Source organism: Catharus ustulatus, chromosome 1 (assembly GCF_009819885.2).
Source record: "Catharus ustulatus isolate bCatUst1 chromosome 1, bCatUst1.pri.v2, whole genome shotgun sequence".
In the NCBI taxonomy this organism is placed as follows: Eukaryota; Metazoa; Chordata; class Aves; order Passeriformes; family Turdidae; genus Catharus; species Catharus ustulatus.
Window position 1 is genome coordinate 111662510 of NC_046221.1, and position 20810 is coordinate 111683319.

At 40.8% G+C, this 20810-nt stretch overlaps 1 protein-coding gene across 1 annotated transcript; it reads right to left on the reverse strand.

Moving 5' to 3' along the window:
* Positions 1 to 502: 502 nt before the first annotated feature.
* On the reverse strand, positions 503 to 19418 carry USP14 (ubiquitin specific peptidase 14). Its single transcript, XM_033053955.1, has 16 exons — positions 19324 to 19418; positions 16811 to 16956; positions 16267 to 16299; positions 14694 to 14798; positions 12949 to 13052; positions 10838 to 10896; positions 8901 to 9031; positions 8516 to 8596; positions 7710 to 7789; positions 6138 to 6252; positions 4731 to 4796; positions 4350 to 4442; positions 3287 to 3415; positions 2194 to 2254; positions 1443 to 1550; positions 503 to 1314 (listed from the first exon to the last, which is right to left on the reverse strand). The coding sequence occupies exons 1-16, from the start codon at positions 19337 to 19339 to the stop codon at positions 1163 to 1165; spliced, it is 1479 nt and encodes a 492-aa protein (XP_032909846.1). The 5' UTR covers positions 19340 to 19418; the 3' UTR covers positions 503 to 1162.
* Positions 19419 to 20810: the final 1392 nt, after the last annotated feature.

Genomic DNA, 20810 nt, shown 5'->3' on the forward strand with positions numbered 1-20810 from the left:
GCCAGTAATGTCATGGGGGCTCCCTTAATGGGCAGAACTTGGCTTTAAGCATCGTGCCACTGAAAATAGAGCCCCAGGCCTTTGGTGTGCTCGAGGTGAAGCTGTGCAGGGAAGAGGGCTTTGGAGTAACAACTGCAAGGCAGAAGAGCTATGTGTGATAGCCACAGCTGATGCCAGGGTCCCAGGGAAGGCTAAAATCCCATCAAGTAAAGCACAGGCAAGCTCACGACCCTGCCAACAGAAGTCAAAGTATTTCATATGACTATGGACCAGCTCTTCCAGAAGGCACTGGGACACAGCAACACTGGGAACCTGCATATTGAGGGGTGAGGGGGTAACTGACCTTTATAGTGCTTTTTAGGCTGTAGTCAGCACTGAAAGGCTTTGTTTACTACAGACACAACATCCAGTTACTGCAAAAGGTCCTGTAAGTAAGCAAAGCCCAGCCACCACACTGGACTTAGCTACTGAGTAAAGAGTAATATGACAGGAGACGCATCCCTACAGCTTAAAAAAAAAAGTTACTTTATTCCATGACTGCTCTGAGACATTCATCAGTGGTGGCCCAAGAAGTGAAAACAAATGCATACTGACTACAGTACCAGGACAGGAGCTGTTTTTAATGGAGACACATTGTTGATCACAATTTATTTGGAAATCATGAGATGCCAGCAACAGAACAGACTGAATCAGCAGGTCAGGCTGGACAAATACTTGATTGTAGCCACAGCTGTTGGCTACGGGCAGCAGCACTGAGTTACACAACAAGGCAACAGTTTCTCTTCTACCTTCCTAACAGAACTGCCAGGTAAGGCAAAGGATGGACAGCTACTGAACTGTGGTATAAACCATGCAAGAGTAACAAATGTGAGAGTAGGTGTGTAATAAATACTTGATGACATTAGAGAAGGAGGAGAGGCTCATTAAAAAAAAATTATCTTCTGCAAGACATTAAAGCTATTTTAAGTATTGTCACCACCACAGTGGGCAGTCCAGTCCAATAGTGACTAATTGGTACATGGATCAGTTTTAAAACAATATCCCTCTGCACATGAGAAGGTTTGAACAAATTATTTATCCACTTGCTAAAGCTTTGGGGTTAAAGAAGTGATCAGTAATCAACATTTATTTCACACCTAGGCAGAATGGCTAAAACGGAAGACTATTGTTCAGCTTCTTCTTCAACAACTTCAATTCTGCGAGGCCCGTAGAGTAGAACATAAGCTATATGCCAGTCTCCACCCCCAGATAACCTCAGAATGTCTTCAGGTGTAACAATGCTGACTTTGTCATCATCAAATTTAATCCATTCATCTGCAAGGAAAACAAGAGGATCATTTGTAACTTAGGTACATAAAATCTAAACTTGCTTAACAGCCTCTTGGCTGAAAGTAGCTGTGAAGAGTGGTTAACAGGGCTGCAGTTTGTTTATTTTTTTTTACCTTGTTTCCTTTTAACCCAAGACACATAATGCCCAGAGGAACTTGATCTGCCTTGATGAGTTAGCACTGCCTGCAGGTCGTAATAGCCGCAATTGTTAGAACCAATATCTGAAGGAGAAAGAAAAAGTAATGTTGAGTCCTACTTGAATAGCTGCAGTATTTTTAACAGCTCACAGACCAAAGATACAGCAGCCAGGCTGCAGCACCATGGCTACGTGTGTAAACCCCAGCTACAGCACGGTACAAAACCACTGTGAAAAAAAGCAGCATCTCTCAGCCAGGAGAGGCTCAAGAAACCGAAGATGTTGTGCATTCTCATGAAATAAATATGTACCCATAAATATTATTGATGTAATGCACAGGGTGGTTTGAGCCTTCAGGCTCCAAGCTCCCCCAAAACTGAGGCAACACCAGCACCACCAAAGCACTTTTTGAAGTCCAGTTTAAGTTTCTGTTTTGATGTCAGCCTTCTACCACCCACTGACAAAGCAGTGTGCAAAACAACTGCACCTTACATGCAAATGTCTTCTGCTGTGCCTGTCTTCTGTTATCACCAGATGAATGGCAATTACGCCTTTGACTATCTCAACATTTTGGTTTACCTAATCTTTCCATTCCTGTCAGTCTTTGAAGATTAATTTTCAAAAGCATTAAAGAGGCAGGGTTCTCAAAAAAAGTCCAACCATCAGGTACACTTAAACACAAGTAAACAGAAAGTTACTTTAAAGTAGATTTGCTTCCCTGTACTCACCATCAGGAAAAGAAAATGGTTCATATTTAACTTCTTTCTGTGCACCATCACTTTTACTAGACTAAAAAAAGAGAGTAAGTTGAATTAATGTGGAACAGTTTAATAAAAGCTCTAGCACAATCACATCAAATCCCAGGTCTCCATTCATTTGAATACATTTCTAAGTCTCAATATTTTTGTTCAACTTGAAAGAAGCTAATTACTGTATTTTTTAGGTGGACATACAAAAGCCTTATCTGAAGAAGACCACTTTTAAAGCAAATAAATAACCATTTTAGCACATACTGCCTGCAGTGTTCACCCACAAGATTAATGGATTTGTTTATGAAACTATTCTGCAATTGAAGATTTATTCCTTGGTGGGGGCTTGCTAGCAGCAGAAGCGGCAACAAGAAAACACCAGAGACAGACTCTCAGTGCCAATACATTCTGTTCAAAAATAGCACTTTTTCCTTGGTCCCATCTGTGTAAGAGGGGATGCAAGCCTTATCTGAATGCTTAAAAGAATTTGCCAGGAGTTAGGCCAGGAAAAATGCCAGCAAACTTAAAACACTAGAGTTTTAGCTCATTTATTTTTGTCTTCATTAAAGACAGGGAAGTCAGTGTTAGAATTATGTAAACAAGATAAGATACTAAACCATTTTCCAAGTTTTTACAGTGATGATTTTAAGCTTGCCAGCACATGTACTCTAATTTTTACCAGTCAGGCACACAGCAGTGCCATGTACAACCCTTTCCAACTGCTGAGCAGGGAACAGCTTCCTACACTCCACTGAAGAAGGGAGCAGCCAGCAAATTTGAAGAGAGTAATTTTGTGTAACTTACAGAAAACCTTTAGGCATAGCACTGGTAAAAAGAAGCACTACATTTTAATATACATGCTGCCTTGACTACAGCATTAAATGTTTCTCATCAAGCAAACACATCAAAGCAAATACTGTATTTTCATAAAAAGAATAAAAATATCTAAAGCTCAATACCAAGGAGTTTGCTATGTAAAAAATAATATATTTAAGGACTTCAAGTTTTCTCTAGTCCTCATTAGTACCCCAATTTCAGATGTATGAATTAGTGAAAGTGTCAGGAGACTTACATTCTTTGGCTGTTGATTTACTTTTTTGTCTTCTAAATCTTTGAATTTTGATCGATAAGAAACCATTTTTTCCTGCAGGTCTGGCGTGCACAGCTCATACACATCCAACATAAGAGGAAATTTGACATCCTAGGAAGTAAAATACAAAGGATTTGGTACTCCACATTAAAGCATTCTCCCATGGGAAGACAACACAACCTAAATGCAACCCTCTTCAAATTGATGGCAACCTGACCTACTGGGATTCTAGTGACAGTGTTTACCAAAAGGGCTACACTAATTCAATATACATAAATCACTATAAATTATTACATTCAGCACAGACTAATAATTAATAAATCAGATTCTTTTACACTATGGAAATACCTATACAGACCTATGGGAAAAAGAGGCAGGCATGTAGAATGTACCTTGGCAAAAATGTCAATTTTGCTATCCAAACTATCTTCTGAAATAGCTAACATGTACCTTCAGTCTTTATTTCCTTTCTTCCTGCTACAAGGAAGGAGCATCTATCATGATGCTCCTCGGGTAGCCTACGAGGTCTGTTGGCCACGACCAACAGAATGCAAAACCAGAACATTCAGCTGTTTGCAGCTGGTTTTGTCCATCAGAAAGTCAGACAATTGAAGTAACTAAAAACAGGAAGTGTTTGACAGCATAAACATCTCCCATCAACACATCAACATTAGAACACTGTTCAGAGTCTGAAAGCATGGCCCTCTCCTTAGTTAAACATTCTTCTCAGAAACACCGGCAAGAAAAGACCAAAACCATCTTGTTTATTGTCATCCTGTAAAATTAGCAGTTCTGGGGCAAATTCACTTCGGCCCCTCACACCTCCTTCCTCAGTCTATTTTGGGTAGTGTAGTTTGCTGCACACCATCACAACTGGGAACAAAACTACTTTGTACTTGAGCAAAGAAACTGCACTGTTAATCTTTTTAAATGCAATTTAAAAGCAAACAATTTAGTAAGTAGTCTTCAAGTCCTCATTGTTTACCTTTAATAAAAACTCACGGAAAAAAAAGAGGAATTAAAGATCAATATGCACAAAACTTACCTTAAGAACTTTTGCATTCACAGATTCTTTCTCTTTGTAAAAAAATCTAACCATCTGAATAGTCAGGTACGCTGGCAAGCGACTAATTTTGGACTATAAAAAAAAAACAAATTAGAAAAAGTTATTACTTTAAATATTCACAGATCTTTTTTACCTTAAACACTGGTCATCCTAAATTACAGTCTATTCTGGGAATATACTTTTACACAAACTCACAGGAATAAAACTCCTTTTTTGAAGCTCTCTTTTAAATTTCTTGGTAATGGATACTCAGATGCTTTATAAACATAAATCATATGGTGTTGCAGCAATAACTTTATGGTTTGGAACAGAAAACTGACAATTAAAAGAATAATAAAGAGCAATGAAAGTACCACTCACAGATTTGATATAGAGTGCATTTCTCTGCAGCGTTGGAGAGAGTTTGGTGATTTCCTCCTGAAGACGCTGTTACAAGAAAAAGAAGTAACATGTTCATCATAAAACACAGCTCAGAGAAAAGCACAGCAGGGGTAAGTAAACCATCAACTAAATCTTGTTCTGCCAGTCACTTCTGCTGCTGTCAGCCATTACAATACATAAGATTTTGAAATTGCTTGGCAGAAAGGACCATTCCCATTCATTCCTTCAGCTCGAGGCTCATTCCTGAGTCCTGACAACACTGAGTTTCTCTCTGCAGAAAATTTTGCTCCACAGAAGTAGAACTCACTACTGGATTTTATTATGAATTGTATCTGGACTTGGTTACAAATGTATCATATCATGCTTGGAACACAACTGAAGAAAATCTGAAGTTTCCTGTGAGAAGAAAATTTGCAAATTTTCTTCCGCTCTCAGTCTCAAGCAGTCAGAGCTGCATCTAAAGTGACAGCTGGTGTCTCCTAACAAAATTCCAGGAAAAACTAGCTTGGTTCTTAGTGTTGCAATTCCCTTGCTCCAGGCAATTCGGCATAAGAATTGTAGATTTTTTTTGGCCTGAAAGTGAAGGGGTTTTTTATAGTTTTTTCATTATTTTATCCTAGTTTTGTTTCCAAAGTCTGTTAGGGGAAAAAAAAAAAAAAAAAAAAAAAAGACAAAGAGATACAAAGATTATTTGAGAATCATGCAACTTGGTTTTAGTCCTGTACAAACCAGATCACTGCCCTAGTCTTACACAGTTACTACAAAAGTTTTGCAGTAGCTCCTCTCCTCCTCCTTCAGACTCCCCAAAAAGCCCTTACAATTTCAAAATACACACATATATATAAAGCACAAACCACCTTAACAAGTTCTACTTAAAAAAAAGTTGGAGAATGATGTCTGGATGTCTGACAGAAAATAACACCCCCTTCAAAATCTGCAAAATCAAATTTAGTTGTTACATCATCTGGGGGGGTTTAACTAGGAACCAAATCGCCACCCTACTTTCAAGTTGACTTCTGGACCTTTTGGGAACTGACTGCTGCGTAAGCCATGAATGACACTGCTCAGCCTGGAGTGAAACCCAGCTGAACAAACAAGTAGCAAACTGCCTTGCACTTGGTTACCTGCATGGGGAAGACCACGTCAGGGTCAAGAAAACACTCTGAAAACTGTTTGGCATTAACGTGCAATTCTCTTTCACAGCCATCTTCCTAATGAACACCAAAAAGATTCCTGAAACTTTGTAAGGCTTGGACAGCAGGTGTCAATTCCAAGTCACAGATGTAACACACTTAGAAGTAAGTGCATTTAGGTCACTTAGAATTTCAATTGAAAAATACACAGGCCATTTAGAATTTCAATTCAATAAAAGTTGCAATAGCTTACCAATTTTAGTCCTGTAAACAGGTATTTCACTTCTTGATTGATAAAGCAGCTAAGCTGAAGGAGATTCTCCTTTCCTTTAGTTACTTCTTCTTCTTCGGCTTCTGTACATTTCATGCTTCACAAAATTAAGGAAAACCATCATGCACCAAGAGCTGAACTACTGCTCTAGTGAAAAGAACATGCCAAGCAGCACAGTGATTTAGGTAATTCTGTGCTTGTGGAGACAGTACTTTTACTTCTTGTAGTACAAAAGAGATTTGAAGGAACCCTCCCTTCAGACCAATCTGTTCCTTCATGGCAAAGGACAAGCGGGGACAGATAGCACACCAAAAAAGTAAAGTAAGTCTTTGATCATCATTTAAGCTGAGGCCTGCTTTTTTTTTCTTCTCCCCCATCACCACCCAACCCCCAGGATACAGAACACATTAACTGGCTGACGAGACCCAGTTGCAAAGCCCTCCTGCAATGTTACACTCCATTGTTTGTTTATCATTAATAAAGTTCTATAGCTGTTGCTGGCCAGATTTCCTGTTTCTTTCAACATGCAGAGCCTCCTTTCTCTGCCTTATATCTGTCCACTGAAATGAAACTGATTCCTTCATTGTTTTCTATACATTCCTTTTAATTGCTCTGTCTGTCCTCTCCTCTTTTCATATTTCTACCCCAATGCTTTTCTGTCATCCATTTCCTTCCAACCAGGTATTTTTCTGAGTGCAGCTATTCTACAAATGCTGCTGTAATCACACTTTGAAAGTCTGCAACTCTTCTAACAAGTCTTCTTGCTGATACTGACCTATGCACCGTTCCTCTTGGCTACACATTCCAAGACTCCCATAGAGGGAGAGAGATGCATGATTCTTACCTTAAAAAAGGTCTTTATTCCTCATTACTACCAAGCTACGAGATACAGACCTCATCTAAGGGGATGTTTCCTTATTTCAGAGAAACAAAATGCACGGTGTATAATTCTTTCTAAAGTGGTGCTCAGTTTGATGACAGCCAGGATTTTGAGGTGGAGAAACAGGAAAAGAGTAATACTTGCCATGAGAAGTGAGCCCCATCTTTCATATGCTCTTTTTCTTGCTATAAAGAACCTACTACAGAGTTGTCAGCTGCATTTGTTTCTTACTCATATGACAGTGGACACCTAATTTATTTCTTAAGAGATCAATCAATCAAGCTACCTTTTGTGCATCTTTAGTACAGCAGGTATGTCAGCAACACACCCTTAACAAGCCAAAAAAGCCTATTTAGGACAATTACTTTTAGTTGGATAAAGAATGTCAGCATCCTTGAAGCTGGTAAGTACCAATCTTCTCTGGGGAGTTCAACAAGGGTTTTTTTTCCTGTAAATGTCCATTACCATTCTTCTTCCCCACATCATCCTCTCTCAAAGCATATCCAATCTTAACTTTAAATTCTGTGTACTCCTGCACAACATCATGACCCTCTTCCCCAACGTGCACCTTCATTTTCCATACTGCTCTGAACAATGCTTTTCATCCTCCCTGAACTCAACTGCTGAAATGTGAAATCATCATTGTTTATGTCTTGCCTTAGTCTTTAGGATACGCTGTTTCAAATTCAATGCTGAAGAATTGATCGATTAAACTCTTCTTTTTAGAGGATGCTGCTGTAGCTCCAGAGTCTGTCTGTAAAACAAAATCTCTTATGTAACTTTAAATAGAATGTAAATACAGCCTTCTCTACAGATAAAATAACCCCATTTATTTATATTCCTTAAAGCCTATTCCTTCATTTTTCTATAGGCACATTTTCTCCTACACAGCATAAAAGTTTCAAAACAAATGCACTTATAACATGTTGTTACAACCAACCCGAAGCACATTAACAAGCAAGACCAAAAACTCACAAATCCCTGCCCCCCCGCAACTTAAATCTATCTTAAGTTTCAGGAGTCTTCCAAGGCTCTGCCAAGACTCTCCAGAAATCAGTTCACAGAGAAAAGAGAAAGCTGTTCTGATAAAATCTCAGGAAAAACTTCCAGCAATTTCTTTTATCAGGTTCGTTCGGTTAGTTGTCTGTTTGAAACAGTTCAAGTTAAAACTGCAGCACACTTTTCTCAGAAAAAAAAAATCCTCGTGTGCTGAATTCACAGGTTATCACGGCCAGCTGCCACACGTGTGAGTGGGTGTCACCACCAGCTTGGTCAAACAGTGCCTTACAAAGCCCAAAGGGAAAGGTTTCCTTTAGCTGACAGGACCATGGTAGCATTATGCTGTTCAGATACATCAGGAAGCAATTCCACATACCGGACTCCAGACACATGTTAAAGAACTCACAAACAGATAATATGTAACAAAACATATGTGAAATACTATAAATCCTTATTCTGGTTACAGTGAGACTACAATTACCTCCATGACTGTATCACCTTCTATACCCTCCAGCTTCTGCTGTAGTACCCTCATCATCTGCACCCAGCACTCATTGGCATCCTAGGAAGGGAACACAACATTAAATCTTACTACTAGCATTATGATTTAGTAACACTAAACCCATCAACCATAAAACCAAATGTGAGGATTCCTTAACTAAGAATTTCTCCCAATTCCACCCCACGTTCTCAAAACCAGCAATTGATATTACATTCAACTTCTATACAACTTCTCTACAGAAAAACCACCCTACTTTACTGAGAGTAATTATTTTCACAAGAGAAGAAAAGTCTTAAGATGTTCTTATTCTCAACTTCCAACATACTATAGAATTTTAAACAATAAGCTAATAATTGGTCTTTACCTGTTGAAGGTACTGGCCTTGATCACCTTTCTCTGCAAACTGTGGGAAGGCCATATGTAAAAACTGCAGGAGAATGATAGGTGGGATACTGGAGGAAGTTTTATCCATGGAATCAAACAAGTCTCTAAGAGCTTGAAGAAAAAGTAAGTGAATGCTTTAAGAAGTGCAAAAACAATTCAAACATGGCAGGAAGTGTAAAAAGAATAGTAAAACAGCAGCAACATTTAAAGACTGATCATTTAACAGTGTCCAATTTGATCTTTCCAAAGCAGGACCAAATTTTCCAGGTGGCATAACAGGTGCACCTAAGATCTCCTTTGTGAACTTGACTTTGAAAGCATGAAGACGGCAATTCTGAGAATTTGGCACATAATGCCTTGTCTTTCCTGGCTGCTAACAGGGAAAAAAATTGAGCAACTAAGATTTCATTTGGAACACATCTGAGGAACGTTTTCACAAGAGAAACCAGAAGGCATTCACAGTCTATCCTCTAGAGCAACTTAATTTTCACCAGCTACTAGGAAAGAAAAAACTTTAATAAAATATCTAGGAAATACCCATGCTTAAGACCCAGGAAAACAAGTATGTGTATGCTTATGTGCAGAGAGCTCAGAACTATGTGCAATCGAATGAATGACACTGACTGCATGACAACACACATGGCTTTCTTTTTTGTTCCACACTCTAGCATTTGTCTTATCTACCCAAGTTACAGCATTTTAAACCCACAGATCACTTCAAAGGCACTGAATCCTCACAACAACCCCGTGAGGTAGGCAACAATCTGCATGGTCACTAATTTACACGTGAAGAGACTAATGAATTGTTCTCTCAGTTAGTGAATATAGGCAAGATTACAGGGAACCAGGGTCAGTTGCCTCCTCTTTGAGAAATGTCTTCACTGGTCCTGATAAGAGGTGCAACTGATATGACACAGCAATTAAAAAAAATGCCATAAGTGTCATGCAGGAGTTCCAGAACAGCTCAGCACCCAAGAATTTACTACAAATTACTTAAACTATTAAAATTCCTAAGAAGCAGAGCTGTCACCTTAAAAAGAAAACAAGGGACACAAAGTAAAGGCAGTGAAAAGGGGAGGGGCAGGCATGGCTGTATAGAGTAACCATTGAACTTACCACCCCAAAATTCGATCAGCAGGCATACCCACAAACTGGACCTTTCCTTCCTTATATTGTTTTGTTTTTCCTTAAATGGACTGGTAGAAATCCCAGTGTCCTGGCCCAGCATCTTAGTGGGGCAATGAAATAGAGTAAAAAAAGAAAAAGCGGACAAGTAGTACCCTTGTTCAAATGTGAGGGGTCTAACTAGAACTCTAGTTAGAGTTTGAAGATATGGGGCCACCGTGAGCTCCCAGAACACCACAACAAAGAGTAACTTTTGTTTTGAAGACCCTCCTTTCCATTCCAGTTATGAAATCTGGATCTTTAGGGCAAAGGTTAAGACCACTGATAAAGCATCAGCTTCCAATAATGCTCAGCCAATAAATTATGTTAAAAAATACCAGTGAAATACATATCCCAGGAGTATGGTGTTAGCCTACCACTGCGTGAAACCAAGAACTGAAATATTTCTACACAGAGCGATCAAATCAACAGATGGATGGATGAAATCTGCTTAAGGAAGCTCCAATTACTTCCTGCCTACACGTAAAATATTTAAGAGATACAAATTGCTTCTATCTAAGCCTAGATCACACTTCAGTATCTTTTCCCTAGCCTGCAGCCCGGTAACGAGCAGAGATAAATGCTTTGCAGGCAGGGGCAGAACAACCTTTAAACACAAAAATGAATCCTCCAGTGCCAGCAGATCTGACATTCCTAAGGCATATGCCTTAGGCATAAAGAACAATACACAGAGCTTTAACTGCAAATTTCATCCGCATTTAGCAGGAAATCACACATTTGTCTAACACCAACCTGCAGTAATGTATTGAGCAGAGGCCATTTCTCCTGAAGCTCTTAAGGCACCACCATACCTAAAAGGGAAGAAAAATAATTTGCATGCAATTAAACACAAACAGGAAGGACAGTTGGGTTTCTGAAGTAGGCAGCAGCTAGATTCATTTTAAGGAAATCTATCACCATGCCAGAAGTAACCAAAGGTAAGATTCACTCACATTTACCTCAAAGTTTCAGCTTATTTTGCAAGCACAGAAGCAAAGGAAAACTGGCATCTTTCGGACAGTAAGTAAAGGCAGACCACGAAGTCTGGCTACATCACGGCTGCTTCCCTGATCCTTTTGCCTCAAAGACTCCTTTAATTTTTAAAGAAATTGAGAAAGTCTGAACAAAAGCTACCCCATTTCTGAAACATTTGTCATGGCTTCTTCAGATATATGGGGAAAAAAAACACCTTCAAGGACAGATGGCAGATAAAATGCACAGAGATGGAGGGCAGGCTTGCTTCTTCCCTCCACAGCAGAAGCAAAACAGTGAGAGGTGAGATGTTTTCTCAGGGAAGCACTTCCTACACTGAAAAGGCATGGGAGTCCACCTACATGACAAGAACTTACCACTCTTCTTTGAATTCTTAATTTAGCAGCTGGATGAGGAACAGATGGACTCCCCAAAGCCTTCAAGCAAAAGAAGGGTCTCACATTCTCTAATCTTGGAATGAGCTTTTGAAATTCTGACCATTGCTGGATCATGAGCAGGAAGCTTTCCCCTGACAAGCTACAGAATAGGGAGGAGTTCCTTGTGGAAATCAGTAGAGCAGGCCAGGAGGAAAGAAGCTGTAACAGCTTTCCCAAGTGAGTCCTTTCACACCTCTGCCAATGCCATGCACCCTACAGCCTTCCATGCTGTCATCAAGCAAGGAAGACCAAAAAAAGGCTAAATCTCCAGGGAAGAACAGAGCTTGAATCCAAGTGTGAATCTGACTTCCCACAAACAATACAGACATCTTGTATCGCAGTCTGCCAGTTTCACAAGCTACATTTTGCCTCTTGGTATGTTAAATTTGTCGAATAATCTTATTCAGTGCAGTAACTCAAGAGTCTTTCACATGGAAATAAATAGACTTTCCAAAAGTGACAACACTGATAGTCAATAAAAACCCTGAAACCAAATTTCTGTACTTCACAAATAGTTCTCAGTGCTTAATAATTAAAGTTCACCTGCTACCAGAATGAAAAACTATTTATAACAACTTAAATAACAAGTGATTACAGTAATACAGACTATCCAGCTGGGTACCACGGAATCAAGAAAGCCGTGTATTTTAAAGGATTTCAATTAACTCTAAAACAGTAATAATGCTGTACCCAATTCTCACTTTTTAAAAATACTCATTGTTTTCTCATTACAATTCATCTGAAGGACAAATTCAGGCCACATTGGTAGGTATTCTTTTTTCCTTCCATATTCATAACTTTCAAGTTTCTTGTATATTCCTTACCATAAACGAAACAACTAACCAACCAACCAACAAAAACCCACCGGCCATTTTCACATTTCAATCTAGAACAGTTAAAAACAAACAAAAATCAGGAAAGTTGTCTTACAATCAGAACAAATTAGCAAACAAAACAAAATTCCATGAAGGTATGTCTTAGAACTTCCTGCTGTACCTCCAAGTAGCAAATGTCAGAATTTCACAGCTGAAAATACTGTGCAATGGAGTCATTGCAGGAAATATTCCTCAAAAGAACAGGACTCCCACATGATTCTTTTACGCAGAACAGGACCATAAAAACTAACAGCAAAAAAACAGGGTTAAGAGTTCAGTAGCTTATTTTAGAATTTTAAACTGGTCTTGATAGGAACTACTTTCCAGCTAAGCAAAACACATTCACTCCTTTAAAAGCCAGTTCCAAAAAACACAAAGCCTTAACTTCTTTATTAAAGTACAGACTAACACAGCCATAGGATAAACTTCAGTTGATCATTATGTTAATCTTGAACAGACCAAAAGAGTAACAGATTGTTATGATAATCCATACCAGTATTAAGATGACCATTCTGCAAAATATCTACTTCATAAGCTAAAGAAAACATTTTAGTCACGGTATTTTTGTCCTGAATCCTACCTTTTAAGGGCCTCTTTCACTTCTGGCACTGAGCGGATACACTGAACCGTAGCATTCATGTAGCAAGTGTTGCCAAGGTTTGTCAATCCACAGGGCAATTCCATCTACCAAAAAAATTCACAAGGGTGCTTGAAGGTCAGAGAGATGTGGCAACTGTTTTTGTACAAATGCTATAATGTGACATCAATTTCTAAGCAAAAGAATTATGCACGAAACCTGGAATATCTATCAAACTTTATGAGGTTTTCCAGATTCACTTTATGATTATATTTATAATATATCGTTTGAAAGTTTTAGGGAACATTCAGGAATGCTTTGGGAGTTTTTCTGTGCATGTTTAGTTTAATGAACATATTCTTCAAGCATGCAGTCATTCAGAAAGGTCAATTATAATCCCATTCAAGTTTTGACCTTAAAATTCTATTTCCGTGAAATTTCCACATGAATACATTTGTACAAAACACTGATGTTTTAATTAAAACCAGTTTTCAGTAAAACTCTGAAAATGATGGAGCTCCTTAGCTGGAAACAAAAGCATTGTTTAAACTCCTCTCCATAAATTTGCAACAGATCATTAACTTGATCTTTTCAGACAACTTGTGAATTTCTGAAGTTTGACCAATGTGAAGGCCAACTAATAGTAAGCTAACCAGTTTTAAAAATAATTATAAATCACCATGTAATGGAGTCTTTCTTTTTCTTTTTTTTTTTAATCCCGAATACTTAGGTATTTGTCAGGGAAAAACACATAGTTCAATGAAACTGAAGTAGTACTGCATACCAATACCAGCAGATTATTTTAGGAAGAGAGAACTCATTAAGCATATCTCACAGGTGAATACATGCATTGAAGACAACTGAATTTTGATGCATAACAAAATTTCCATGTGACCAACTTTTTCAAAATGTTATCTGACAGTGAATCACCTCCTTGCTTGCCTCTCAGTTATCTCAATGTCTGTGTATGGGGTTACTCAAAACCACATAAATATCCTTCACCTGCAGGTGGCCTGGAAAGCACTGAATCCTGAAGCACAAACCCAGTGCTAAACTACAGATCCTCTTCCATACAGACGTGCATAACAGTGTTCCTGTTCTGCGTGCACAGTGGACAACAAACATACTGTTCAGAGTGACAAAGCTTGCAGTTCAAATGACTGGTGAGAAAATTAATCCTTTCAAGTTATAAAAAAGGAAACTCAGGAGTTACATCATTAAGAAATTATTAGATTAATTATGCTCTTTCAGACCTGACTTCCACAAAGCAAAACGTGTGTCAAACTTATTTTCATTTTTCACAAAGTTGACCTAATACTAATAACATGGACAAACAAAACCCCAAATACACCCCACCCCAAAACAAACCCAAGTCCCTCCTCACAGATATGAAAGAGGCAGGAAATAATTTTGCATATCTAAGAGGTCTTGTTTAGACAAAGCACAGGGACACTGATGCAGCAAGGGCAATACAACTTCATCTTAAAAACATCAGCAATGCTATTTTTAGAAAATCTACTGAGCTGCCTGCTCAAAGGAAAAACAGCACTAATTGTATGGTTTTTAAATTAAATCCCAGACTTCTTTTCACTGCTACCAGTTTGGTCATCGATGTAAATTTGTGATTCTTGGTGAAGATGCTAAGCAGACATCAGAGTTTCAAAACTCACATTTAAGCAACTGCAAGTATTTAAGAACCTGCCATTACTGGAAGGTTAACAAGAAACCAGAGTTGGAAACGTGCTTACAGCCGAAGCCAACTGCTCCTCTGTCATGTCCTCCACGAAGACAGGCCGGGCGATCGGCTCCTCTGGAAGCGCGTCTGCAGAACCCATCATTAGTAAGGTCATCCCCTTGAAACACAGTAAAAATAGCAATGAATATCTAAGGACAGTCATCTTCACTCAAACCCTTAAGCTCTCTTAATACACTTCAGGTATTCCCCAAAAATAAACACAGTTTTTCTCTTAGTTTGACAGAACCAACACTGCACTGGAATTGAGGACTTCAGGGCGTACCTCAATTCCTCATATCTAGGAAGTACCTATTCAGAACAACTCCACAGAATTAGTCATGTTAGATGCTTCCACTGAAACATCTGGTGAGCTTACCTGGCAAGTTCTAGTTTAAACTAGATGAAAAGTGAAAAATAACCTAAACTACCATATCAGTTTAGATATGAGAACTGACATTTAAGAGGTAAAAAAAAAGTCAATAAGGTTTCCATGCTTGCTGAACTAGCATAGGAACTACATGGAACATTTCATAATATAAAAAGGAGTCTTTCAGCATTCAACAGGAGTACATCTACACAATAAGATCTGTCAAAGGAGGAGGAAATTACTATCTGGAAACTTAAAACATATAGTGCTAAGGAAAAGGATGAACAACAAAATGAAGAGAAGTTGCTTTGACAGTGAAAATAAATCCCTAGAACTTGTATATAACATTATTAAAATGAGTAAAGGCAGCTATTAGCACAACCACATGCAGAAAAAACCAAGAATATTATGTACTGCATTTTGCTGAGTAACTTTGCTACAATAGCTGCAGCTACAGTCTGCTAACAGATGATTGCAAACTAGTTACAAGGGTAAGAGCAATGCTACCTCATTCAATCTGCCCAGTGAAGATCTGGAGCAAAGCCTGTAACAGCTGTTACAAGATGTTACAAGAGACAGACAGTAATGAAAATGATACAAAAAACAACCCCAAAACAACTAAAACCTGTGGGATTCCCTGATGCAATATTATATAGGCAAGCAACATAAACACATTTGCTTTCTGTTTTCTTTGTGAACTAGTCAAAGGTATGAACTACTATTATTAATGGCTTTGATTAAGCACAGCAGCTATTTAAGACAGGAGAGTACATTTCAACAGGTTAGTAAAGAAGAACATAAGCAGAGGTGTAACTTAGTATCACCAACACGTTTGCTGGGGATGTGCAGTGACAAGGGTCTGCAGACAGTGCCCAGGCTCACCAGTTCCCTCTAAATAACATCACTTCTTTTTATGGTCACAGATAGGACAGCACTGCTCTGACCCAGAACATTTCTTGTACAAAATAAATAAATATATGTACCCAAGTGACTCCAGAAAAGATGGAAAGATTTCCCTGCTGATTGTTTTATAAATCAATGGTGAGACCTTTCTAAGCATGCTTACATATGACACCTATAAAATTACTTTTCATCAAGGTATGATTTTTCAAGAAAGCACTGCTCATTCAAACAGAAATAGCAAGCACTTCCGAGTCTTTCTTTAAATGCCAAAGTAAAAAATAAGAATAGTAAAATTTAGTTACTTCTCAGAACTTACATTCTTTATTTTTAGGTTCCCCCAGTCATCATCCTGTGAAATAAAGTAAAAGACAAGTTAATTATCTTGCAGCAAGAGACAAGCAAGTATTTTCATTAATATTAATCACATATTTCTAAATATACAATTGTATTTCATCCAAGATTACACAATATTAATTATTTGCATGTTATCATGCCTTAGAATAAAAAGCAGCCGAGTTGTGTTTTCAGTGAGGTTTCTCATAGACTGTTGAACACTGCTTAAATGTAAACAACTTTTTGCAGCAAAATTGCTTGTATCTCATTACACCAGTAAGTCACCAGCAGAGAAGCACCAGAGAAACTTCCCTTAAACAAGCTAGAAAGAAAAAAAATTGCATTCAGATTCTGAACATAAAGAAGCAACAAAAACACCTCCCACCAAGCTGTGCTTTGTATGAATGAGTAAAGAAGTGCAGTCAGTTTAACGCATACAACCAAAGATCTCCTGGACGAACACCCAGAAACATGGTCATTGTTAACACATAATAAAGTTAGACATAACATAAAAAATTGATTTCTACCTTCAGAGTTCCTCCTTTAACCATAACCTTTTGTCTAGCTGGTTGAACTCCCGTCAGTGCAAATAACTGGGCTTTGAAGACCATTGGAGGTTCGTCAGTGTTCAGCTCCACGCCATCGAATTTCTCTTTTCCCCACTTCACGTTAACTGAAAGCAAAACGTTTTGAAACTTGATTATTTCCTAATACCCAAGAATGCATTTACCAAGATTACCAAGACTTCACACTGTCTCAAAACATTCTGTTCAATAACGAAGCCAGGGAACGCCTTTACTGTATGGTACCCCATCCATCAGAACATACCACTTCCAGCAAGTCTCAAAATATCCTACAAAACCACTGGAGTAACACATATACTGAGAAACTCTGCAAGCAATAAGTGTGTCTAACAGCATCAGAAACCCTTTAGCAGGTCTTCACAAAAGCAGTTTGGAACCAACTCTCCCATTCTCTTGGCACTGCTTGCTGCAAACAACTGAACTTTCTGAAGGAAGTTCAGAGGTGCGATTCCAGCTCAGTTATCCGTAGTATTTCCGTTCTCCTTCAGAGGAAAACAATACAGTGCTCTTTAAAAGCAAGGCTATTGACCCCAGTGAAGGTGCAGGACTGGAATAAGAAGCTGGAGTGAAATTTGGTCACAAGAAGTGTCAATCTTGACGCTGGAAATGGGATGGATGACCAGCAGAAAAGGGAGGAAGAATGGCACAATGGAATGTTAACTTCACTTTGGTAAGGTTAGTAATGACCAAGAGCAGTCAAAAAAATGCCTGCAATAAGCTATGTGCCTCTACAGAACAGTGGCATACCTCTGACCACCTCCAAGAACTAACACAGGCACATAAGGCTTCCTTAGCAAGCTGAGATTTTACTGAAAATCTGTAAAATACAGCATGCAGCAATGTCCTACATGCACAGTAAGTGGCTGAAATACCAGACTTTAGGAAAGCCACACTGTTCTACCTGTGTTTTGGTTTTACATAAATATACTACAGCAACCATACCTTTTCAAAATCCAAAACTCTTAGAAGTTATAATTTTGAAAACCCTTCTAAAAAAGTTCAGATTTCAGATGTATGCAATGCTTGTGATGTGTAATATCACAGAATAATCAAAAGCAAGTCTAAAGGAGTTAGAATAAATTAGTCTACAAAAGAACTCAAATTACTGACTTTTCAGTATTTCTAACAGCATCTTCCATTTTGCCCAACGTTCTGATTTTTTAAAAAACACATTTATTATTTTGCATATGCAAGACCTATGAAGCACAAGGCTTTTCCCATTTTCCAGGAAGACAACCCCCTCAGCCACTGAACAAGTCAGCTGCACAGACCTTTGGGTTTTGAATTTTTGAACAGTCATGCATCCACTGCTAAATGTGCAGAAGTGTTAGCAACTATTAATCTGTAGCGTCACTGGTTTTGACAACACAGCACTCAAGAGGAAGAATGGAAGAGAATGAGTGTCTTCAGAGATTGCAACCAAGACTTTATGCAAAATAGAAGAGAAACTTGTTAATTTGAAAACAATGGAAAGAAAAAGGATGGACATATTTTCCCTGCTGAACAGAAAACACAGAACGGGTCAGGTTGGAAGGGACCACATGGGGTCATCTCGTCCAACCTCGCTGTTCCAGCAGGGTTGTCCCAGAGCACAAGCCACAGGATTGTGCCCAGACCATTCCTGAATATCTCCAGTGAGGGAAACTCCACTAGATTTGGGTGAGTTCAGAAAAAAATCCTGTTATACTGACATAAGGATCCCAGTTTGCTAACCCCAGACAAAACTGTGTGCTGAGAATGCATACAACCTAAAAAGCTGAAGAGCCCAACCAGGCCAGATCCGTGAGATACCATCAAGGCAGTAACTGGTCCCAGAACTGTCACTGGAGGTTTTGTTCCTGAAGAAACCTTTTCCCACAGCAAGAAGAGCCAGCAGGATGAGAGATAATTTAAGAAAGCTTTAACTTTAGGTTTGGGTTAGACATTGGGAAGAATTTCTTCACGAAAGGGGCGATCACACACTGGAAGGGGCTGCCCAGGGAGGTGGGTGCTGGAGTCACGCCTGGCGGTGTTTAAGGACTGGATGCGGCACCCGGTGCCCCGGTCTGCCTGACTGGGCAAAGGTTGGACTTGGGGATTTCCAACCCAGCGGAGTCTGCAGGGTATGATGGATTTCGAAGAGCGGAGGCAGGCACACCTGGAAGGCGCAGACGCAGAGCTCTGGCTCGCCAGAGGGACAGCACCACTTGTTTCAGCAGAAAGCCAGAGCGAACCGGGACCGCGCAGCGCCGAGGCCCGCGAGTGACACCCGCCCTTCCACCAGCAGGGCCAGGCCAGCGCTGCCTCCCTGCTTCCCTCCCTCCCTTCCTTCCTTCCCTCCCCGCGCGCCCGGGCCGCGCCTCCCGGGGCGCTCCCGCCGCCGGCCCGGCCGGGCTGGGCGCGCACGTGCGAGCGCTCCCGCTCCCGCCGGGCACCGCCCGCCCGCTCCCGGCCCGGGCCCGGCGGGGCCGGCTCACCTGAGAAGAGCGGCATGGCGGAGCGGCGTGCGCCGGGCGCGGGGTGGCGGGGCGCGGCGCTGGCGGGGCGGGCGGCGCGGGCGGGCGGCGGCGGCGGCGGCGGGTCCCGGCCCCGCTCGGGGTCTCATTCAAACCAGCCCCCGGGATGACGCTGCAAGCGCGGCCGCTCGGCGGAAGCGGGGCGGGAGCGCTGCGCGCGCACCGCCGGAACGGGCGGGGCCGGCGGCGGGAGCGGCCCGGGAGCGGGTCGGGCTCGTATCCCGTTAGTTCTGCCAGCCGTGGGCAGAGCTGCTGCAGGGGCTCGGAATGGGGTCCGGAATGGGCCCGACCTCCGGAATGAGGTGCAGGCGGTGCTGGTGCCGCGGGCGGGGAACCAGAGTGTGTCCCGTTCTGGCATCGCCAGTGCAACACAGACAGGGAGCTCCTGGAGCGGTCTAGAGAAAGGCAGCAAACATGATGGAGGGACTGCATCGTCTCTGTCACGGCGATACACTGAGAGCTGGGCCTGCTCAGCCTCGAGATGACTGAGAGGGGACCTCATCAATGTGTATAAATATCCAAAGGAAGGTGTCAGGAGGATTGGAACCAGGCTCTCCTCGGTAGTTCCCAGCAGTAGGACAAGGGGCAAAGACAGAAACTGATGCGCGGGAAGCTCCACCTGAACATGAGGAGGAGCTTCTTCACTGTGTGGGTGACTGTGGACTGAAATAGATTGCCCAGAGAGGGTGCGGATTCCCCCTGACCGGAGATATTCCAGAACCATGTGGATGCAATCCTGAGCCGTGTGTCCTAGGACAGCCCTGCTTGAGCAGGGAGGTTGGAGCAGATGACGACTATGCTCCCTCCCAACCTGGCCCATTCTGTGACTCTGATTCTGTGAGAGCTGAGCCAGGCTTTTGCACTCCCAGGGGTCTGCCCAAAAGCTGTGATTGCACGAGGCAGGGGACAGGAGGCAGAAAAAATAAAAAGGCCCTTGTGGATTAAATAGGTTTGATTTATACGAAAGGGTGAAATAGGAGCTAAAATTATCAACAGAAGAACTTCATTGTGAGGAGAGGAGATGAGTAATCAACCAGCAATGATTTTTAGGCTTGGTGATAAATAAGAGCACTGAAGGATGTGATGTGATGGTAACAGCCAGGAGCCTTCAGCATGATAAACCCCAAGTTGTAAACATTAAAACCAGTAGACCTGGAGACCTGAATCTCAACTGCTTCCACAAAAACTGTTGGTATTAGGATGTGGTTAAAGAAACCAAAGCAGTGCTTTAACATACAAGGGAGAGAGTGAGATAGGAGAGAAACATCCCTTCCTTGGACCCCTCCCAGCTCCCACTTCTAGAAACCCAATGCTCCTCTGCTCCTTACAGGTGCAACTGTGAAGAGCTTCTGCCACAGCTTTTACCACCATCTGGTTGTTGGCATGTGCACTTCTGGCCATGCTTTTGTCAAAGAGTTCATATCCTAAACAGGAAGGATCTTGTCCTT